At 51.2% G+C, this 20,245-nt stretch overlaps 8 protein-coding genes across 8 annotated transcripts; 5 read left to right on the top strand and 3 right to left on the bottom strand.

The window, feature by feature from the left end:
• Nucleotides 1–14: 14 nt before the first annotated feature.
• On the top strand, nucleotides 15–1,280 carry Z520_09021 (uncharacterized protein; the record flags this gene model as incomplete). Its single annotated transcript, XM_016779517.1, has 1 exon — nucleotides 15–1,280. The coding sequence occupies one exon, from the start codon at nucleotides 15–17 to the stop codon at nucleotides 1,278–1,280; it is 1,266 nt and encodes a 421-aa protein (XP_016629228.1).
• Nucleotides 1,281–1,928: 648 nt separating this feature from the next.
• Z520_09022 (uncharacterized protein) lies at nucleotides 1,929–4,566 on the bottom strand (the record flags this gene model as incomplete). The annotated part of the gene is made up of 7 exons (XM_016779518.1): nucleotides 1,929–2,442; nucleotides 2,496–2,738; nucleotides 2,794–3,070; nucleotides 3,127–3,941; nucleotides 3,988–4,155; nucleotides 4,216–4,428; nucleotides 4,487–4,566. 7 exons carry the CDS (start codon nucleotides 4,564–4,566, stop codon nucleotides 1,929–1,931), a joined length of 2,310 nt encoding a protein of 769 aa, XP_016629229.1.
• A 1,947-nt stretch (nucleotides 4,567–6,513) lies between these two features.
• On the top strand, nucleotides 6,514–8,582 carry Z520_09023 (uncharacterized protein; the record flags this gene model as incomplete). The annotated part of the gene is made up of 9 exons (XM_016779519.1): nucleotides 6,514–6,702; nucleotides 6,758–6,931; nucleotides 6,995–7,128; nucleotides 7,178–7,237; nucleotides 7,289–7,684; nucleotides 7,740–7,844; nucleotides 7,922–8,057; nucleotides 8,135–8,367; nucleotides 8,432–8,582. The coding sequence occupies 9 exons, from the start codon at nucleotides 6,514–6,516 to the stop codon at nucleotides 8,580–8,582; spliced, it is 1,578 nt and encodes a 525-aa protein (XP_016629230.1).
• A 901-nt stretch (nucleotides 8,583–9,483) lies between these two features.
• On the bottom strand, nucleotides 9,484–10,797 carry Z520_09024 (uncharacterized protein; the record flags this gene model as incomplete). The annotated part of the gene is made up of 3 exons (XM_016779520.1): nucleotides 9,484–9,749; nucleotides 9,840–10,188; nucleotides 10,291–10,797. The coding sequence occupies 3 exons, from the start codon at nucleotides 10,795–10,797 to the stop codon at nucleotides 9,484–9,486; spliced, it is 1,122 nt and encodes a 373-aa protein (XP_016629231.1).
• Nucleotides 10,798–12,318: 1,521 nt separating this feature from the next.
• Nucleotides 12,319–13,616, bottom strand: Z520_09025 (uncharacterized protein; the record flags this gene model as incomplete). The annotated part of the gene is made up of 3 exons (XM_016779521.1): nucleotides 12,319–12,596; nucleotides 12,694–13,042; nucleotides 13,128–13,616. 3 exons carry the CDS (start codon nucleotides 13,614–13,616, stop codon nucleotides 12,319–12,321), a joined length of 1,116 nt encoding a protein of 371 aa, XP_016629232.1.
• Nucleotides 13,617–14,167: 551 nt separating this feature from the next.
• Z520_09026 (uncharacterized protein) lies at nucleotides 14,168–14,923 on the top strand (the record flags this gene model as incomplete). Its single annotated transcript, XM_016779522.1, has 1 exon — nucleotides 14,168–14,923. The coding sequence occupies one exon, from the start codon at nucleotides 14,168–14,170 to the stop codon at nucleotides 14,921–14,923; it is 756 nt and encodes a 251-aa protein (XP_016629233.1).
• Nucleotides 14,924–16,028: 1,105 nt separating this feature from the next.
• Nucleotides 16,029–16,769, top strand: Z520_09027 (uncharacterized protein; the record flags this gene model as incomplete). Its single annotated transcript, XM_016779523.1, has 1 exon — nucleotides 16,029–16,769. The coding sequence occupies one exon, from the start codon at nucleotides 16,029–16,031 to the stop codon at nucleotides 16,767–16,769; it is 741 nt and encodes a 246-aa protein (XP_016629234.1).
• A 1,140-nt stretch (nucleotides 16,770–17,909) lies between these two features.
• On the top strand, nucleotides 17,910–20,006 carry Z520_09028 (uncharacterized protein; the record flags this gene model as incomplete). The annotated part of the gene is made up of 1 exon (XM_016779524.1): nucleotides 17,910–20,006. The coding sequence occupies one exon, from the start codon at nucleotides 17,910–17,912 to the stop codon at nucleotides 20,004–20,006; it is 2,097 nt and encodes a 698-aa protein (XP_016629235.1).
• Nucleotides 20,007–20,245: the final 239 nt, after the last annotated feature.

Genomic DNA, 20,245 nt, shown 5'->3' on the forward strand with positions numbered 1-20,245 from the left:
AATTTATGACAACCATGTCGCCTCTGACTGTACCACTTCAAAATCCTCAGACTCCGCAAGGACTATCAGAACAGGACGTCCAGAGGATTGTATCAGAGACAATTTCACATCTTCAGCAAACAAACGTATCAAATGAGGATTCTCAAGATGCGCGCCAGGATGATTCCCACTCAGGATATCGAGACCCTTCGCGTGGCCGACCTCGTGCACGTCGATCAAGACACGAGCGTCAGGCCATGTCGACTCTCCAAGAGGAGCCAAGGGTCACAGAGGTTGAAACATCCTCGGTCGAGGGAGAGGCACAGGAGGATCAATCTGCAAATACGCAAACTGCCGATTGGTTTCTCGACTATGTGAAGCGATTTGATGAAATTTCCACACGTGGAAAAGGGTCCAAACTTCCACAGAAGAACGTGGCTATGCCAACTACGGCCTCAGGCTCACGAGAAACTGGAAACAAGGAACATCGGGAGCAAAAGGCTGTAGCTCTCGCCCAGCCAAAAGTCCCTCTCCAGCTAGAGGACCCAGTCCGGCTCAGCAACCCAATCTTCCCAAGAACTCCAGCTCGACAAGAGCCTCCGGTTGCACCGAACCCTCCAATTTCATATGCAGATGTGGCGCTGGCCAAAAAGGACGCAGTCCTTGCACAAACCCCCAAGGTAGAAGCCTCGGGGTCTGCCATGCCAAAGATGCCAGAACAGAAGTGCTCGCGAGAAAACCCGGATGTGTGGCCTTATGATTTTTATAAAATGAGCAAATGGAGGCCTGGATACACAAGAAAAAAACATTTCCCCGGTGTAACATGCACGAATTGCAAGGGGTCGCACCCAACCTCTCTGTGTGAAAAGTGCAGAAACCTCTGGGAAGTGTGGAGTTACAAAGTCCAGAAAGGCGAGTGCTCAAACAAGGACTGTCCGGGGAATCCCAAGACACACGCGACTGAAGCCTGTGGCCTCGGAGAATGGCGGGACCATCCAGACAACGAGTGCCCAGAAGAATTGAAGGAGTTTGAGCGTCCATGGCCGCAAGGCGGCGCGATGTATCCACTCCCTTTATACTACCTGAAGGCGATTGGGGAACGTCCCCACCCAAAGCTGCCAAAGCTTCCTGACAGGTGGGACGGGGGGTTTCACATGGGTTTCTGGGACCTTCGAAAGGGACTTCACTACTCCGTGTTGAGACAGACGGCGATAACTATGAATTGGGAAGTGCCCGAATACGACCCGGAAAAATTTCTCCGCGATGGCGGACTTGGGCTTGTGAAAGGCACGCTCAGATAGTCGGATATCGTTCCAATACATTGTATATGCCCGAACTGTGCTTGATCCCTTCTTTTTTCGTTCAGGAAGGGAGCGAGGCCGATTTTATCGGGCACATCACGGAGCATTGAGGAGGACTGGTCGATCACGAGAGAGGGTCGAGGGAGCGACGGCAGAGCACGGGGGAGCCACAGGCAGCTTTTCCGATTCCCGTTTTGAGAAGCCAGTTCGGGCTCAGGGGTAAGAGATCCATGTACTAGATATGGATCTGTCACCTCGGCATGGCGTCGTAATTCCATCTGGGCAAGTCAGCCAGGTGAGGAAATATTCGATCTAGACGCACAAAAGTCTGTAGCGATGGAACTTGAGTACCAAAGTATGTGCATGCTAATTTCACCCTCTGCAATCGAGGCGATGAAGCTGCGCCGCGCCACTGCACCTCCCCTCTCCACAAACCCTGCCCCTCGACATCTGCTCTCGTCGTCGCCGGGATGGATTCCTGTTCCTGTCTGTGCCGCTTCACTCGAGGGATGCTGAGGGTTCTTCAATTTTCCCATGGAACTGCCCACGCAGCCTGACCTGCTTGATCTTCACCTCTTCGGACCAGCATCTTGTCACGGTTTTCTGTGGAAACAACCTGATACAGTCCATTTGTCCCCAAATCTACCCCTACAGTCCCGTCCAATGGAACGTACTTGGCACCTGGATGGAAGTGGCCAATCTCAAGTCCTCTACGGACGCCCCAATTGACACACGATATTTGCCGGCTTCTACCGTCCATTCTTCTCGCTTCTCGTTATAGTATGACACGGCATACTTATCGAGAGTAAATATCACTTTCCAGCTTTCTCCAGGCTGCACATCCTTAACCTTCTGAAAGCCCTGCAGTTCCCAAAGCGGTCGGAATACCGAGCTCGAGAGCGCAGACACATAGAGCTGCACAATCTCGTGGCTGGCGAAGCCGCCCGTGTTCGTCACCGTGAGAGACACTGACACGACCCCGTCGGGATATAGTAAGGTTTCGCCTTCGTGTATAAGGCCGGTGTATTGGAACTCGGTGTACGATAGTCCATAGCCAAATGGGAACATAGTGGGAATATATCGGGTTGAGTAGTGTCGATAACCTACCATTATGCCTTCGGCGTACCTCACGCGGCCATGATCACCGGGGAAGTGGCCGTAGCTACTCGAGATTAGCGCCCTAGGCCTAGCCGATGCGGAAATAAAGGGACTCACGATGGGTTCTGCTCGAGCCGCCGAGGGAAAGTTATTGGTAGTTTGCCACTGGGCGACACCTTGCCAAAGAGAACGTCCCCCAAGGCGTTACCGAGCTCGCTCCCCATAAACCATCCTTGGATCACCGCCGAGGCTTGGTCAATCCAGGGCATCTCGAGTGGTGTGCCCGATATATTCACGATTATTGTCCGCGGGTTCGCTTTGAGTACTGCTTCGACGAGTTGATCTTGCGAGCCTGGCAATCTAGAGATGTGTCAGCGCCCAAAATCTCTTCGAGGAATAATCGTAGGTTTGTTACTTCATATCCTTCCGGTCCCAGCCTTCGCTTTCATGCTCCAGATCTGTCCCGACGCAGCAAATGACCGTGTCGGCTGAGGTAGCGGCGTCAACCGCCTCTCTGAGAAGTTTCTCCGGGTCGACGACAGGGCACACCCCGACTCGTAATATGCCACCACCCACGTCGAAAATACTCCTATCTTGGAGGCTGCTGGTATTCGTATACTCTACCACGATCCCGTATTGTTGTCCTGCTACCAACTTTCTGGTGGCGCGGACTTCGATGGTGCCGAGTCCTACTAGGTAATGAGATATAGCTCTTTCCGAGGTTCTTTTCGTCGCACTTATCACTTACCAAAAAAGTGACTTCCCCTTTCTTGAGTAGTCCAATTATCCACCAGAAGTACTCCGTCGATATAAAGCTTGGCTCTTCCTGTTGTGACCACGCCGAATTCGAAGTCGCCATCGCTAGGTGCCTTATACAGCCCCTTAAAACGGCCATATACTGAGGGTAGAGCTACTTGTGGTAGACTATCGATAAATACAAGTCTCCAAGTGAGGGAATGGGTTGCGACAACCTTTTGGGCGTCCGGATCCTGGGTAAAATCGCGATTATAGAAGTCTAGATCGACTCCCGCTTGTCCGGAAGGTGACTCTGTCGATATGACTGGAAGGAGTGCGTGCTTGTAGCAACCTTGAGCAAATGTAACTTCGCTGGATGGGCTATACTCTGCCAGAGTATCTTTAATACCCCTGTAGGTAGAGATATAGTAGTAAGGGAATACCGTAGAGCTTCCTCCGCCGCAGAAGAGATCTTCATGAGCGTTAGGACCGATAATTGCCACGCGACCGGGGCTCTGAACTGGAAGGAGCTTCGAAGTATTCTTGAGGAGGACGATCGATTCTGTGGCAGCCTTTCTGTTCACGGCCCTAACTTCAGGTGTATTATGCTCCCACTCTACCGCGTCTTCAGGAACGCCCGAGGCGCGAGTTTTCTCCACGAAGTTGAGGATATGCCGTGCCCTTTGTTGAAGGACCGGTGCTTCAAGTTTTCCAGAGTGTAGAGCTCTCATAATCAACTTACCTCGCCACTCGGTCTTGCCCGGCATTTCGAGATCTAGGCCGGCATTGAGCGCCTCACTAGTCGAATAGGTGGCGAACCAGTCGGAGCTACCACGTTAGTCGCCATCAAGCGGGAATCATAGATTCGACGTACATGATAACTCCATCCCAGCCCCATTCTCGTCGGAGAATCTGTTCCAGTAGCTGAGGGCTTTCAGTGACGTGTAAGCCGTTCAGGCGATTATATGAAGCCATTAAGGCCCAAGGTGGCGCATTCTTCATGACAATTTGAAACGGTTTGAGATATATCTCTCTCAAGGCTCTGGTAGTGCGTTAAGCGGGCCATAGTAAAAGGACTAGAAATTAATGACGCAGGACAAACCTTGGCTCAATAATGACATCGATCTTGGTGCGGTGCGTCTCTTGATCATTCCCTACAAAGTGCTTCAATGTCGATCCAATACCTTCACTTTGGATGCCACTAATAAAGCTAGCGGCTAGATTGCCACTCAGCGTTGGATCCTCTGCATAGGATTCGAAATTCCTTCCGCAGAGCGGAGAGCGTTGAATGTTGATGGTAGGACCTAACAATGCACTATAATCCGGTATTCAATAAGCACGAGCATGGCTAAAATATTGGGGAGATTTCGTACTGAACACCCTGTGACTTCGCTTGGCCCGCGAACTGACGACCAAGCTCTTTGAGAAGGTCGATATCCCAAGTTGCACCCATCGCAATAGGGCATGGGAAACATGTCGACGGCGTGGCTTGAAATGTGCGGCGCCTGGTTTTGCATTTAGAACAACCTGTCTCTTTTTCTTTTGGAAGGTTTCGGCTATGTCCTTACCCTCGTATTCCGCTCGGGCCATCAGAAAGCTGTTTATGAACATGTCTTTTTAGCAAACGTATTCTGGGTTGTGACAAAAGCTGCTCTTCTTACCCGGATGGAAGGAATGCCCTTGTGTGGAATGGATGCTGTATGCCATCTGTGAAAACGTAAGGTTTCAGGTGGTCGCTGGATCTAGAGGTGTGGAGGATTCCTACCCGTCCTTTCCAGAGAGCAGCGAGATCGTCTCAGGCACAGTCAAGTGCTGGAGAATTGACTCCAATCGTTGGCCAGCGTCACTCATTGCGACAACACATGTAATGTCGAGCAATTGCAACAACCAAGAGTTCTGCCGTCAATCCAAACTGTGCGCTGTTCAGGGGAATTCTTCGCTTTGATAATCATTCCGGGAAGTGGTAGTTTTGAGGTCGTGGGTTCGGGCTCAATTGCAGGTCCTTGAGGAAGTTTCCCGGCTCGTCAACAGGCTCCTCTTCATCCATGGGCCTATGAGAGTGGTAGCCGAAGGTATCATCTCACTGCGGGCCTGATCTGTAAAGCTTTTGACGCGTCCTTGACAGAAAGAAATGGATGAATCTCGGGCTTGCGGTGACCGGTTCATCCAACCGGAGTTGCATTGATACTGATGGCTGCACTGCAACACAAACCTCCACATTGCCGGGACGCTCGAAGGAACCTCGTAAGCGCGAAGAAAGATGGTAAATCCCACATTCCTGGGGATTGATTGACAGTCGAGGCGATTATCATCCAGATCAACCCAGCTGGTGGCGTAGGACCAACAATGTAGTATCGACACTTCTCACAGGTGAGGAGGAAAGGACGTGTGCGCTGTGACTCAGTGGTGAAACACAACAGAAGGCTTCGTTCAAGGATCACACTGTGATGGTCATTAATTGCTTTTCCTGTCTAGTCTGGGACAGAGATCAGCAGCTCGTGCAAAGGTACATTTGGCGGGACCCTATCACATTCGATGGCGATAGAGAACGGTAAGTGCTACGGTGACGAAAACAGAGAGAACAGAGTTCATGGCACAGGAGCATTGTGTAGGTGCTCGGCGCACAAGCCCAACTCATATGAGAGTTCAGCAGCAAGGCTCCCACGTTGTCTTCAAAGATGATCAACAAAGTGCCCAAGCCGAGCGTACTGCATCTGCTACTGTCACCCCACCCCTTCCTAGTAGCATCTCCACGGCCCTTATGCTCCACCGAGTTATTCCAGACCTCGTTATCGAGAAGTACACTGATGCAACGGAGACGTAGCTGACGATGCAGTCTCTTCCACGGCGAGTGACACGTATTCGTTGACCAGACTGCAGGATTTCAAGATGGATGCGCACAGGACAGAGTCTACGAAGACCACACGAGTTCCGGTCGGCAAAATCTAGATTAAATCGGAGCAGAGCATATTCCCGGACGGAATTCCAAATGACCTGGCTCGTTTGGACTCTACAGCCTGACTGACTGAGTCTCATTATCTCGCCGGGTTGGAAAGCCACTTCGCTTGTTCTGTTGATATCCAGATGTAGATCGAGGGTCTAGGTGTTGTGATGAACCCGGAATCATCCTTTTGGACTAAGCTCCAGTGTCTCAGCCCCCTCTATAGGCGAATAAGGGGGCACCGGTTCGGAGACCTGATGTGCTATATAACGGACCGGACTTTGACGCGACAGAACGTCTACACAGCACTTTCTGTTCCAATTTCCATTTCGCTGCATTACCCCGTGGGGAATATCTATGGGGACGTGATCCCTTGCACAGATTTCAATCAAATCGAATCCCTCCGTCTTAGTCTTGGCAAAAAGGCAACCGACTTGCCCAAACCAGCTCTCTCCCAAAATGGCGATCCCAGGAGATAAGATCGTTGCCTCCATCACAGAACACGACGAAGAAACGCAGCAGCCAGTCAAGGATAATAACCGGGTCGACGATGCTCATCATTTCGTCCAGGAGAACGCTGATATTGAATGGACAGAGGAGGAGGAGAGGAAGCTTTTGTGGAAAATCGACGTTCGCATCATCGTTCTGGTAAAACAATCAGGCCCTCTTCTATGCAGCGGGAAACGACTCACCGAATGTACAGTTGTTGCTTGGCAATATCTGCATGGCTTGTGACTCCGGCGCCTACGGCATTGCAGCTATCTTCGGCTTGATAACAGACCTAAAGCTCTACACTATCGTCAGCGTTAACCCACCAGTCCTCAGTCTCACGAAGTACTCTTGGACCAATTCAATCCTGACATTTGCAGCTCTTGTTGTGAGTACCTCCTACCCTAATCCCGACGTCTAAGGTGCCTGTAAACTCATCGTTATTTTTTAGGGCCAGTATCCCCTTCTCCTCCTCGCCCAAAAACTCCCAGTCGGGAAGTACTTGACAGGCATTATCCTGTACTCTGGAGCTCTCGCCCTACTTTTCCTTACGTTGCGTGACTTTGCGGGAACTATGGCCTTGAAGTAAGTCACTGTCTTTTGATACAAGGGCTATATAACTAACCGTGAACAGATTCTTCTATGGGTTTCAAGGCGTTAGTCTCCCGGTCTGCATTCTACTCAGTTCGATGTGGTGAGTTTACTCTAGTTCGTGGGTCTACATCATTTAATTCAGCTATTGTAGGTGGAAGACAGAGGAGCAGCCTCTTCGCATTGGGCTCTGGATGTGCGGTGCCTCCGTCGGAGCCATCGTCGGGCAGGCCCTTGATTATGGTGCGGCCTCGATCAAGGGAGAATTTCACAATAGCCCCTGGAAGTGGATCTACTTAGTAGTCGGTTCTATCACCGTTGGCTTCTCTATCATCTTCGGCATCTTCTTCCCAGACTCTCCGATGAAGGCTCGCTTTTTATCCGAACGAGAGCGTAACATCGCCGTCAGGCGGCTGCAAAAAAATCAGACAGGGATCCAAACACGAAAGTTGAAGTGGGCCCAAGTGCGAGCAGCATTTACCGATCTACAGACGTGGCTCATATGCGTGACTGGTTTCGCGTTTGCTTTCGCGACTGCCGGACTTGGAAGGTAAGTTATCCCCGCTTTTACCTCGAGCTGTGTGCCAGTTGCTCATTCATGTTAGTTTTGGCGCATTGATACTCACCGGCTTCGGTTTTTCCAACTTCAAAACTATTCAACTCTTTATGCCATGCTCTGGCATTGTGATTATCAATATGCTAGTCTCCGGGTAAGAGTTTTGGTTTCGATATCCTCTACTTAATGATACCTCAAGTGCGTTTTTGACTCGGGGCTCTTATATGACAGGCTGCTAGCGACTAAGTTCAAGAAGTCGCGCATCGTCATTGCGATGGGATTCCTGGTCCCTTCAATCGTTTCATACATTCTGCTTTGGAAATTGCCGAGAGATAACAAAGGAGGTCTCCTCACGTCGTTCTACTTTGTAAGTGCCTTCTCCTTCTAGATGCTAACCTCGATGTCGTCGGGCTGGTAGGCTAACCTACTTACTCCTAATCTCAGGGCTTTTTCTTCTATGGTGCCCTGATCCAGACACTTGGCCTCCTGGCATCCAATATCGGCGGCTTCACAAAGAAAACGACGGCGAACGCCATGATTTTCGCAGCCTCGTCAATCGGAGGGATCGCTGGGCCATTTGCTTTCAAGGGCAGCGAAGCCGCTGAGGGCTACCCAACCGGTATGATCATCCTCATGATCTCGATGGTCGCCGCGGAAGTTTCGATGGCTATACTCCTGTAAGCATGGTCCATGTCGTACGATTTGTTCTCCAGATTCAGCTAACCCCAATTCTTCGCGCAGACTGTACTACAAGGCCCTAAATCGCCGCCGTGACCGCGCGATCAACGAGCCCGGCGCCGCCGATGCGCTGCGATCGACATTGACCGAGGGACAGGCCGCGTTCCTAGATCTCACAGATCACGAAAACCCTTACTTTCGCTATACCTATTAAGCGTTGCGTTCCTCCCAAGGTGGATGAGTGAGAGAGCAAGGAATGCGAGATTGAGGCGTCAGACAGGACGCCGGACCGTGTACATATGTACAAAGATGTGCATATTTGGTGGATATGGTGGATGGCGATATTTGCAGAGACGACCGCAGGCAAGACGTTCTTTCCAAATGACTGGTGAAGTGATTTCAAAAGTTGGTTGGATTATCTACAGGGCCATGGAGACGAGGGCAGATAAATGTCGGCCTTCTGGAGTCTATCCGGAAGGCTAGAAATGCCCATATTGGCAGAAAGAGGTCCACAGTCCCTTGGGGATCGCCCAAAAAGACTAAGAATTCTGTCATTTCACGACAGAAACTTGGAACTATTAGCTTATATGCTTGTCAGGTTCGTGACACATGCTCGCCCCGTTCATGCCACGCTAGCCTTTAACAAGGACTTTATCTACAAGGAGCTCTCAGATCATGAGATCCGCTCTTATTGACCAAACCCCTCAATAAACTGAGCCGTATATAACTTTACGGAGGATGAAAAATCACGAACTGGAAGCTTGAAGATACCATTTCACTGGTCTTGCCGGCTGCCGTAGTCTCATGTCCTGAGAGCATCTTGCATTCTCCTGCCTGTCGGTCTCGGATGTTTGAGAACCTCTTGCTCTTATAGGCACGTTCCAGAGGCTCGGGTTCGCTGCACTCCTGCCTAAAACCAAGTGACCCCCAGGTGCCAGTGAAGATAACAGGCAACATCGTGACGCCTAGAATGCCTGGTAACGCAACACCAGCCCTGGAGTGGAGATTCACTGTTTTTGCTATGTAGCTCCGCTGCTGCCGCCACGCTCTCCTGGTGCGTTCCATCATACTTGTCCCAGCATTGACCCAGATCATTCTGCCCTCCGCGAGCCGCGTCATTTGGCCTTGTTTTCCTTCAGGACGCTGTTTATCACAAACTCGCAAGCCGGCTGGATATATCTCAAGTGCGTCGGGTCGCCAATCTTGGCCATTCCCTCGTAGCCGTGAGACTTTTGAGGCACCACGAGCATAGCAGAGGGGATGTTATGATCGCGCAATTTATCATGGAACAGACTCAATTGCGTTACGTCGAATGCTTCGTCAGTGTCGCCGACCATTTGGAACGTCGGAGGCCAGTCGCTGAGGTCCCCGAAGTATGCACCTAGGATCTAATGTTAGCATGTTGGGGCTTTCCCTCCACACGTGTGACAAAATAGAGCAAAATGGGTCAATTATTTAGAGATTGACGTACTGATAAATTCAATTTTCTCCTTAGGGGCGCTACCTTTCTTTGGCAGCTTCCCATCAGGTAGTCCCAGCACGAGGAACTCGGGGATGACATCGTTCAAGTGGATGGAGAGACTAAGTAATGAACGAGGCTCTGAGAAGGGCTCCACGTTGTAATTTGGGGCCGAATTAGTTCGCACGCTCTCAAAGAATGCTGACTTGATGAATTCTGGAGTGGGATCTAGGGGAACTCGAGCGACTACTTCGGTGAGCTTGCCGCCTCCCAAGGGGCGACCCAGCTTCCGGACTAGAAAGAGATTTGTAGGCCCAGCTAAAAGTAGGAGAGCCTGAGGCTTCTTTTTCCATATCTTAGGCTGTTTTCAAACAGTATCAGGACATGGCCCTTAGTGATGACAGAGAGAAAGCTAAACAAATCATGAGGAAAGGAAAGAAAGAGTCGAGGCGGAGAGACTTACAGTTAACGAGGCCAGATGAGAACCGGCAGAGCCTCCTAGGACGACAATGGCGTCGGTATCGACCGTCACATTCACACCCCGGTCTTGCAAGCAAGACTGTAACTTCTCTCGGATCCAGGTCTCCACGAATGCCACATCGTTTAGCTGCCCCGTGATGAAATCGACTTCAGGAAGGAGGCGATAATCAATCGAGACGAATGCAAATCCCTTTGTGATGAATTCGTGTACTATCGGCTTAGGGCAGTCGTTACGGATACCAGCCATCCAGCCGCCTCCGTGAATGAAGAGCGCAATAGGTCGCTTGGCCGACTGGACGAAAGAGTCGCTGCTAATCGGCGTTTCGCGCACCTGGACGTCGACTTCGATCTTGACGCCGTCTATCTCCCTGTAGACGAACGTGTGGGCCTCAGGCCAATCAAAGGAATTGTTCCAGTCTTTGACATCTTTGAGTGCGGCTGTGAAGGCAGCGCGGATTTCGTCCATGTTTATAACTTCGACTTCAGCCATCTTGTTGTCAGTTTGGGTGTTGGAGGTTGAGAATCTGGACACCCTTACTGCTAACTCGCACGATCGACAAGAGATTAAGAGCGATCGTACAAGGCCGTATGTTCTGCTTTTCCCGGCGCTCGTTTCATTGACCACTCATGAACCGGAGTATGATGAAACGTAGCGAACCATGGTGCGTTGGCTACGGCGAACCGGAGGCATGCCCGGAACCGGCTCAGCCTTACTCAAGTACCGCGGGAAGATTCATCAACTCGATACATCGGAACATCAGTAAGTGCAACACTGTAGTAGAAATGTAACGATCAATAGCTACCCTGCTGGCAGCCGAGAGACATGTATGCCGGGGCATCCAGCGGCGAGTATGCACCACGCCTTGGGCACCTGTTTGGGGTCGTGCCTTGCCCACCGCCTGCTCAGGAGCCCACCCCCGTCATCCTTCTTATCACCGGCACTCAGTCCCGTTTCCGGGCCCGCGCTGCTATTTGATACTCTCTCAATGCTCTATATGTCTCTCCCTTCGAGGATGTGGAAACTTTACACGACTATCCGCGAGGGTATGGTTTTGGGAGCCCCAAGGCTCGAAACTGGGACTCCTTGTACAGGCGATGGATGTAATCCCTCGCAACCCACGCTATCTAGGGAAGATGGAGCGCGTCTCCAATATTGCATCCACTCTTGTGACTCTTTCTCCTAATGGCGACTCGCGCGCTTCATATGCTATATCTTTCCTATCCTTCCATATGTTCCTTTATCTTGGTCATCCCTTCTCCCATTTACCTAGAACACTCCTTCTCTTTTCCATTTCTACTTGGATACGGCGGCTAACATATATGCGACGAGCCGTGCCCCTCTGCCTTATTAAAGACTCCCGCCGCGGTCTTCTTTCTTTTCGGTATTAGAAAATAGTAAGCGGGGCAGAAAGCGGAGGAGGAGAGACGAGCGTCGAGAGGAAAGAAAAAGAAGAGGACGAGAGAGGGAGATTTAAAGTACGATAAAATACTAGTGTGAGAGTTTGGAAAGAGTTCTGCAACTAGCTAGCCAACCTAGTAACAAGGGGACAAGTCTGAGGAGAGAGAAGGAAGCCATAGCCGTCCTTCCTCTCTCCTTATATCGTCCGATGTGCCGCAAGGAGGTAACTCGTACCGTTACCGCGTTAGTCCTTCCTTGCGTACTTGTTCCAACTCCTTGCCTCTGGTTCCCTTGCGTACGCTGTCTTAGCTGTCAAGATTCCTTTGGTCAGTACCCCTTGCACCGTGCACGCCTTGGCCAATCACGAGGCAATATTTCGTCTGTACATTGTACAGGCGAGCACAGTCAATCAGAAGGCAGTGTTTCCTGGCGCTGATCTTGCCGCAGGTTCTCCAGAACCGAGCCTTCTCCTGGGTTCAACCCATCACAGTAGTAGTTACGTTGACACTTTGAGAATAGTTTCTGTATCTGGCCGGTCCCCTCCCTTAGTACCCGAGGTGCAGTTCAGTAGGATCTAGTCCTCCAGTCGATCCCGAATAGGTAGACCTGAACTCAATTTTTGCTTTTCTCTCCGCCATTCTCCCCAACGAACCTACACACGAAATCCACTCCCGTCGCTAAATACTTCAAATGCACCGGGTCCCCAACCTTGGAGTCGTTTTCAAAGGCATGTACTGCTTCAGGCACGACGAGGACGGCGGACGGAATGCCATTTTGCCGTAACTTGTCATGGAACGAAGTTAACTGCGAGGCATCCCAGGCTTCATCGCTATCGCCGATGATTTGAAACGTTGGCGGATATGAAGTAATCGGATCAGTGTAGAAGGCACCTGAAGTCATTTTTATTGTGAGCCGATATTTCAGACCACCCGGTGTTGGGTGGTGAGATTTCTGGGGCGAGCCACCAGCACTTGGAATGGAACATACTGATGTATTTGATCTCGTCCTCAGGAACACTTCCTTTCTCGGGCAATTTCCCGTCCACAATACCTCGAAGCAAGAATTCGCTGGTCACCTGTTTAAGGATTCTTGAAAGGTGGAGTAAGGACCGTGGCTGTAGAAAGCCTTCTAACCCAACAGCAGGGATTGTATTCGTCTGAGGCTTGTCAAACATGGCTGACTTGATGAATTCCGGTGATGGATCCAGGGGTACGTGGTGGAGAAGTGGAGCTAATCTACCGTCCGGGGGAGACCTTTTTGGAACTCGGGGTGCAAGAAGGTTACTTGGCCCGGCGAGCAGGAGAAGGGCTTTGGGAGGAATCTGCCAAATTTTCGGCTGGTGGTAGGTATTAGCACAAGAGGAGTCATCTCCTAGAGAGGCGTCAAGTGAGAGAAGGAAATGATGGTTCCTTGAGTCTTACCGTTAGTGATGCCAAGTGAGCTCCCGCAGAAGCTCCCACAACGATCATAGAATCAGTGTTGACTAGGACTTGTAAGTTTCGATCTTGTAGTGACGCTTGAAGCTTCTCCCGAATCCAAGTCTCCACCGAGGTAATATCGTCTAACTGGCCCGTAACGAAATCCGCTTCTGGGACCAGACGATAATCAATCGAAACAAAGATGAACCCTCTTATTAGGAACTCGTACAAAATCGTCCTAGGTATGTCGGTACGGATACCTCCCATCCAACCACCGCCATGGATGAACAGTACCACAGGTCGTTGGTCGAGCTGGCCCACCGGCGTGTCTGGCACATAAACATCTGCCTCAATCTTGATACCATCTACCTCTCGATAGACGAATGTGTGGACTGGGAGCCAGTCGAGAGACTCGTTCCACGCAGCGGCGTCCTTCAATGCCGTTTTGAAGATTGTGTTGGCCTCGGCATTTTCGATTTCAAGCTTGTTCATGTTGTTTTCGACCTTTGATTACTTGGCCTGAAAGCACGGAGACTCCTTGGGAAGTCGATGTCACAGTTGGCGATGCTGCCCTTGCCACATATGTTGATGGATTATGAAAGCATTTCTCTGTACCTTCTCTTATATCTCCAGGTTACCTTGTTGATGAGTGCGGCTCAAGGAAAGACTCGGAACCGGTTCATATCGGTTCGGTATAGTTCACAGACACACAAGAAGAGGAGTTTCTTTCTCATCTCATGCCAAATATGTGTGGTTCTGTCCTAGAACTGGGTTCGGCCTTTATTCTGCTGGGGTCGGAGCCGAGATTCGGAAAGTGAGCACCGAGTCGGATGAGTTGGGATCTCAAGCCTTGTATCACTCTTACCTCGCCATTCACGAAACAGTTTTAGCATACCGCTCAGCGGCTAATGGGCCGTGAATTCGCTCGGAAGTTACTTGCCCGCCCATTACGACTCTGCTTGATCAGACATGTTCAAGCTTCGAGATCAGTCCGCCTATCGAGCCTCTTCCTCTCCCAGCGGTCACTGGCAATATCAATCGCGATGCCACGATTTCCCCTGTGCCGCCGACAGACAGGCGATGAAGGGGACGAGGAGCTGACCGACGAGGATCGATTACATCCCTCGATCAAGCCGAAGACGGATTCCCATGCTGCCTATCAACTCCGTAACTGGGCTGCTTACGTGGCCGAAGATATCCGGCGAGACAAGGTTACAAGCTTTGCGGTCGGGCTATTGAATCGCAAAGCTGATGCCAAAGTGCGGATGTCTTTCTACCTCAGCAACAGCGCCAAAGGACAGAAACTCTGCAATGAGTTCGATTCCACAATGAATCTCTTTCGCGATATTGCGAATAATTTCTTTTTCAACCTCCGCCACATCGCGGATGAAGTGGCCGGAATGGACGAGACAAAATGGAACCTTTCGTACTACGCCACAGTCCGAGCGAGAGTGGACAAAGCGTTCGATCATTTTAACAAGAGTGTCTCAAGTGAACTGGACAAATATGCAGATTCGGGTAAGAGCCAATTGCTCAACACTCTGCTGGCTTTGGAGGCAGAAAACACGGGCATGAGGAGCGACGCCACGCCCAAAGCAAGCCTGCCTTCAAGCCGGTTAAAGGGCTCAGCGCTACCAGCAGAATGCCCAATTCCTTGTATATTGAAACGTGTTGCCTGGCCAATCGACTTTCTTGCTGAGTGGGAAGCCAAGCTTCAAAGCCAACGAGATGCCCGGGACCAGTTGGAGGATGTCTTCGAGAATACTACGCAGATAATCCGGCCGCGGTCTGAGTGGTGATTTGGCTGATTGCCCAACCGTTTCCTTTTTTTTCCGCCGTCGGCGTCGTATCCGACGAATTTTCCCACCTGAAGGTGGGTGGGCCTGACCATCTGGCTCAGGTCTGCAAAGAGATCGAACCTTCACGCCGGTGCAGACTGTTAGTACCCTGAACTTTGGAGACGGGGGAAGCCAATCGATCTCAATTTCTCAGGTCAGACCTTACCACCTTGTACAAGATTTGAAGCTGACTTTCAAAGCGACAGTCCACTTTGATTGACCGCTCGATTTGAATTCCCTCACCCTCCCAGCACCGGCCACCAGTCATGCCATGAGTATTTGGGAAAGAGAAGGGTTTGGAAATAAAGACAGGGGCAAGTGCATACTGCGCACAGCTGAGGAATAACTGGAGTGGCGTTTACAGCGCACATATGGAACTCGCAGATGGACGATATTACCGACCGTCGGAACCAGGAATGTGAAGGGCGCAATCATTCTTCGGGCACACACGGTGTCTTCGGTGCACCAAGGAGGTGGAATAACAGGAGACGAGGAGGCCTGGAGACTTTGGGGTGGGAAACCTGACTAGGCACCATGTCTATCTCAAAACAATTACCAGAAAGAGTGGCATTGCTCCATACAAGTATCGTGACAATTTCGGGTGAAGCAGCAGCATAGTTAACACCTCGCATGAGCCAGGCTACTTCCTTTCGAGCGCATATTTCCGTTGGCGTTCTACCCCCAATCCTATACTGAGCCTTCCTTTCCACATGCTGGTAGATGCGTTCAATTATCATTCATAGCTGTAGGTGTGGTGACAAGGGGATATGCCATTACGGATTTGAACCAGTGGGTACATACATGAGTGCCTAGGTATGAAACTTTGGGTCAAGACAGTCGACAGCGGCCCCAAGGGGCCCATATCTAATTGGAACAGGTTCCTCGTCTTAATGCAACCACCTAGGTAGCGACCTTAGTGCGCCAAGGTGAAGCCTATACTGGTGGATCCGATGATCTACTAAACTCGGCTTTTTTTTGCTTTATACCTAAATCCGAGATAGGTAGGTACCTAGATTTCACTTCCCGAACACAGCCCGTCCTTATCCTAGACAATCCATCAGTCACAATGTCGGATCGCCGTTCTCGCTTCGGTCATGGTCGACACCAATCAAATTTTCCTGGCGGGATACCGCAAAATGACACTCCTCGCGGTCGGAATAGACGACAGGAGGGACGTAGGCGATTGCCTAATCAAAACAGAAACCGACTTCGTTCGCGGAGTCCTCCTCGCCGTCGTGGACGGAATCAGTCTCACCGACGCGCTGGATCATCTTCTGGTCGGAGAGCCGGGGGAAGGGGCATTCGCACTGGGACCGGCGACGACGACGGATCACAGTCGCGGCGCAGTCGCTCCCGCAGCTCTCGTGGCGACTCGGTGCCAGAAGAACACGAAAGACCCGAGACAGGGAGGCCTCAGAATGGGCAGACCTTCAATTACGAGGAGGTCATGAAATGGCTGATCAGAGAGAAGCCCGAACCCAATCTGCCTGGACTCGACCATGAAGCTTGCAAGAAGTTCATTACGGTATGTAGTGGTATTGCCGACGACCTCGAGAAGGAAATTTCCGTAATCCGCAGAACAGTGGCCACTTTTATTGAAAGCCGGCCGGAGATTAGGGGATCAAGATTTCTTCTTCACGCGTTTTGGTTGCCAGTCTTGCATGTCCTCGCTGTGGACCCACCTGCTCAACGAAGCGTGAAGGGTATGCATCTCTTTACCTGGCCGAATGTGGAGCTACAGTATTGGAGAGGCAGAGAACTTTTCGCAGAGGAATATCCTCAAGTCGTCCAGGCCATGAACTGGTGAACACTCCTTTGGGTGCATGGGGATGCCCAAGTCACCTCGTTGCAGGCGAGACTGGACTGAGTCCGTGGCAGATATTGCCCTTCGCTTGATTCACTTGATAATCATCAGGGAACAGGTGGACGGCATGGAGAAAGAAAACAGGGTTTATGGGGGCGTCCATCCGTATACAATACCAGCGGAACTGAGTACGACTGTGGCTCACTTTGGTCCTTGGCATGGGAACACCCTGTGGAGGAGGTCTCGATCAGTGAGCCTCAGCCACATACAATCGAAGAGAAGAACTGAAAAGAGGGTGGCAAAGCTAGATAGTGAGATACCAAAGTGGGCTGAAACCCATCAATTCAACGTCTATGTGCAATTTCTTGAGCAGTGAGCTCTCTCATAGATTCATATCACTGCCCGGTTGCCCTCTCAATGGAGAGATACTCCGTGCTTGTGTTGCTTGGCCGGCTAAATGAGAACTAGTGATGGCCTGAGTCTCTTGAAGCGGCCGTTGTTCGGCAGGAACTAAGCCAACGTGAGCGAAGTTGTCTGACGGCGACCGACAGCCACTGAATCAATGGCCGATAGGCGATAGGCGCCTCTGTCGAGTGCTGTCTCGTCGACCGAGGCAGAATTCGAATCAATTGAGCTTGCAGTGGATGGGTTTCTTCGACGGACTGTTTGAGCAGCTCCCAGCAGAAATTGAGGAGTCCAGAATCCGAGGATGCCCGACCGTGGAGGTGGCGAAGCAGCTCAATATTATATCCATCAACATCAAGCAAAGGACATGGGTGACAGCGTCTCGGCAATTGCAGACGCACTCAATGGGAATGGAGATGGATTGCCGAAGGATCCGCAGCAGACCCGCGTTACGCACGAAGCTGGCGATTGGCGGAGCTCACTAATCCTGAAACGAGTAAAAGGCAGGATTAGCTGAACCGAGGCATCTGGGCAGAAGACGAGACTTTGCATCGCTGGTGGACCGTTCCGATCATGACAATTTCGGCCTGCGATTCTTACACTTGCTGATTCACGGCACCGAGCAGCTTAAATACCAGCACTCCCTCCTCTGTGGCCTTTCATCGACTCCGAGACTAGGTTCTGCTGCTCTCTCAGCTCTTTCTGATCGTTTTCCGTTCCCTCCGAAGTTGCCTCAAGATGCCTAACAATCCAGAATGGGTCAAGGCCCTCAAACCCTCCGGCCCTCAGGGTTCTGAGCTGCTCTCACAAGAGAGAGCAAAATCCAATCTCAATGTCGATCAGCTCGCCGACTTCATGTTCACGCGGGAAATTCTCGAGAGGAACGAACGTATTCTCAAGATCCTGCAAGCCGATCCCGTCTTCGACAAATCACAAAACTACTTTCGAGGAAGAATCAGCCGGATAGAAGCTGCGTTGGCAAGGGGAAAGAGACTGCAACAGCTGCAGGTCAAATACAAGTGGACAAGAGATGAATACCAGACCGCCAGCGACCTCATCAGCGAGCCTACCCCCTACGGCCTCCATTCGAGCATGTTCATTGTCACCCTCCGCGAGCAGGGTACTCCAGATCAGCACAAGCTCTTTCTCGAGAAGGCGGAGGCATATAAGATCATTGGCTGCTATGCCCAGACTGAACTCGGTCACGGGTCGAACGTCAGAGGATTGGAAACCACTGCTATCTGGAACTCGGACGACAAGACCTTCACAATCAACTCGCCGTACCTCACGGCCTCCAAATGGTGGATTGGTTCTCTGGGAAGAACCGCCAACCATGCCATTGTCATGGCCCAGCTCTTCGTCGACGGCAAAGCCTACGGTCCTCATCCTTTTGTCGTCCAAGTCAGAGATATGAAGACTCATGAGCCCCTACCCGGCGTCCATGTTGGCGACATTGGCCCTAAATTTGGATACAATACGATGGACAACGGGTTCCTACTGTTCAAAAATGTCAAAATTCCTCACGTCAACATGCTGGCTCGTTTCTCTAGCGTCGATCCCAATACCAACAAATACGTCCGACCTTCGAATCCCTCTCTTGTCTACGGCACCCTCACCTTCGTTCGAAGCACCATCGTCTTGCAAGCGGGCTCTACCCTTGCCCGTGGCGTGACGATTGCCACTCGTTATTGTGCCGTCCGACGACAATTCCAAGATCGGGACGTCCACGAGCCCGGTGAAAACCAGGTCCTCAACTATACCATGGTCCAGATTCGACTGCTTCCGTTGCTCGCTGCAACCTATGCCCTCCACTTCACGGGTAAGAGCATGATCAGACTGTACCAGGAAAACCAGAAACGCATGAGCGCCGGCGACGCGGGTAAATTGTCCGACTCGACTCGCGGACCAGGACCCGAGGAGCTCAATCCAGGCACCGATCTTCTGGCCGATTTGCACTCCACAAGTTGTGCACTGAAAGCCTACGGCTCGACCACCGCCGCAGAAGGCCTGGAGGTCTGTCGCCGTGCCTGCGGCGGCCATGGGTACTCGTCCTTCTCTGGCATCGGTTCCTGGTACGCTGATTACCTTCCCACTGTGACTTGGGAAGGTGACAACTACATGCTCACGCAGCAAGTTTCTCGGTATCTGTTGAAATCTGCCCGGAGCGTCCTCGAGGGGAAGGCAGCAAAGAACGACACGACAAGGATTCTGATTGATTTCATCCGCCGCCGTGACATCGGCTGTGCATTCGATGTGATTGGCAACGACGAAGATCTGGTCGCGGCATTCGCGTGGCGTGTTTCCTTCTTGACATTTGAAGCTCTCCGCCACCGCGACGAGGATAAGCAGTCCTGGAACTCCTTGCTTGTGGACTTCTGGCGTTTGTCTACAGCGCACGCCCAATACATGATTGTCAAGAACTTCCATGACGCATTGCGGGATCAAGGCACCAAGAAGCAGTTGGATCCCGATACGGTGAACTTGTTGCATAAATTATTCCGCCTGTATGCCTTGCATACGCTCGAACGCGAGGCATCCGAATTCTACTCATCCGCCGCCGTGACAGTGCGCCAAATCACGCTGGCACGCACAAAGACGGTGATGAAACTGCTCGAGGAGATCCGCCCACATGCTGTTCGATTGGTCGATGCGTGGAAATTCCCCGACTGGCAACTTGACTCATCCCTGGGACGGTATGATGGAAACGTCTACGAGGACATGTTCCACAGAGCGAGTGAGTTGAACCCACTCAACAACGTAGTGTTTGATCCATACCCGGACTCGAAGACACTGTTCAAGAAAGATGAGAGAAAGGATTTGAGGAGCAAATTGTGAAATCACCATAGGTTCTTGGGCTTCGTGTATGTCTGAATACGGCTTTCCGCGCTCATGATGGGTTGGAGCAACCCTCTTTCATAGGATTGGTATAGAGAAAACCTCAGAGACTCCGATGTTTATGGGTTCAATCAAAACCGCAGAAGCAACTCTGCGTTTCAACCTGGAGTTTGTGCTTCTATTCGTCCACCGAAAATCAAGAGCTGCTATGTAAATAACGCCACAAATTTGTTGAATGC

Source organism: Fonsecaea multimorphosa, assembly GCF_000836435.1.
Source record: "Fonsecaea multimorphosa CBS 102226 unplaced genomic scaffold supercont1.22, whole genome shotgun sequence".
In the NCBI taxonomy this organism is placed as follows: domain Eukaryota; kingdom Fungi; phylum Ascomycota; class Eurotiomycetes; order Chaetothyriales; family Herpotrichiellaceae; genus Fonsecaea; species Fonsecaea multimorphosa.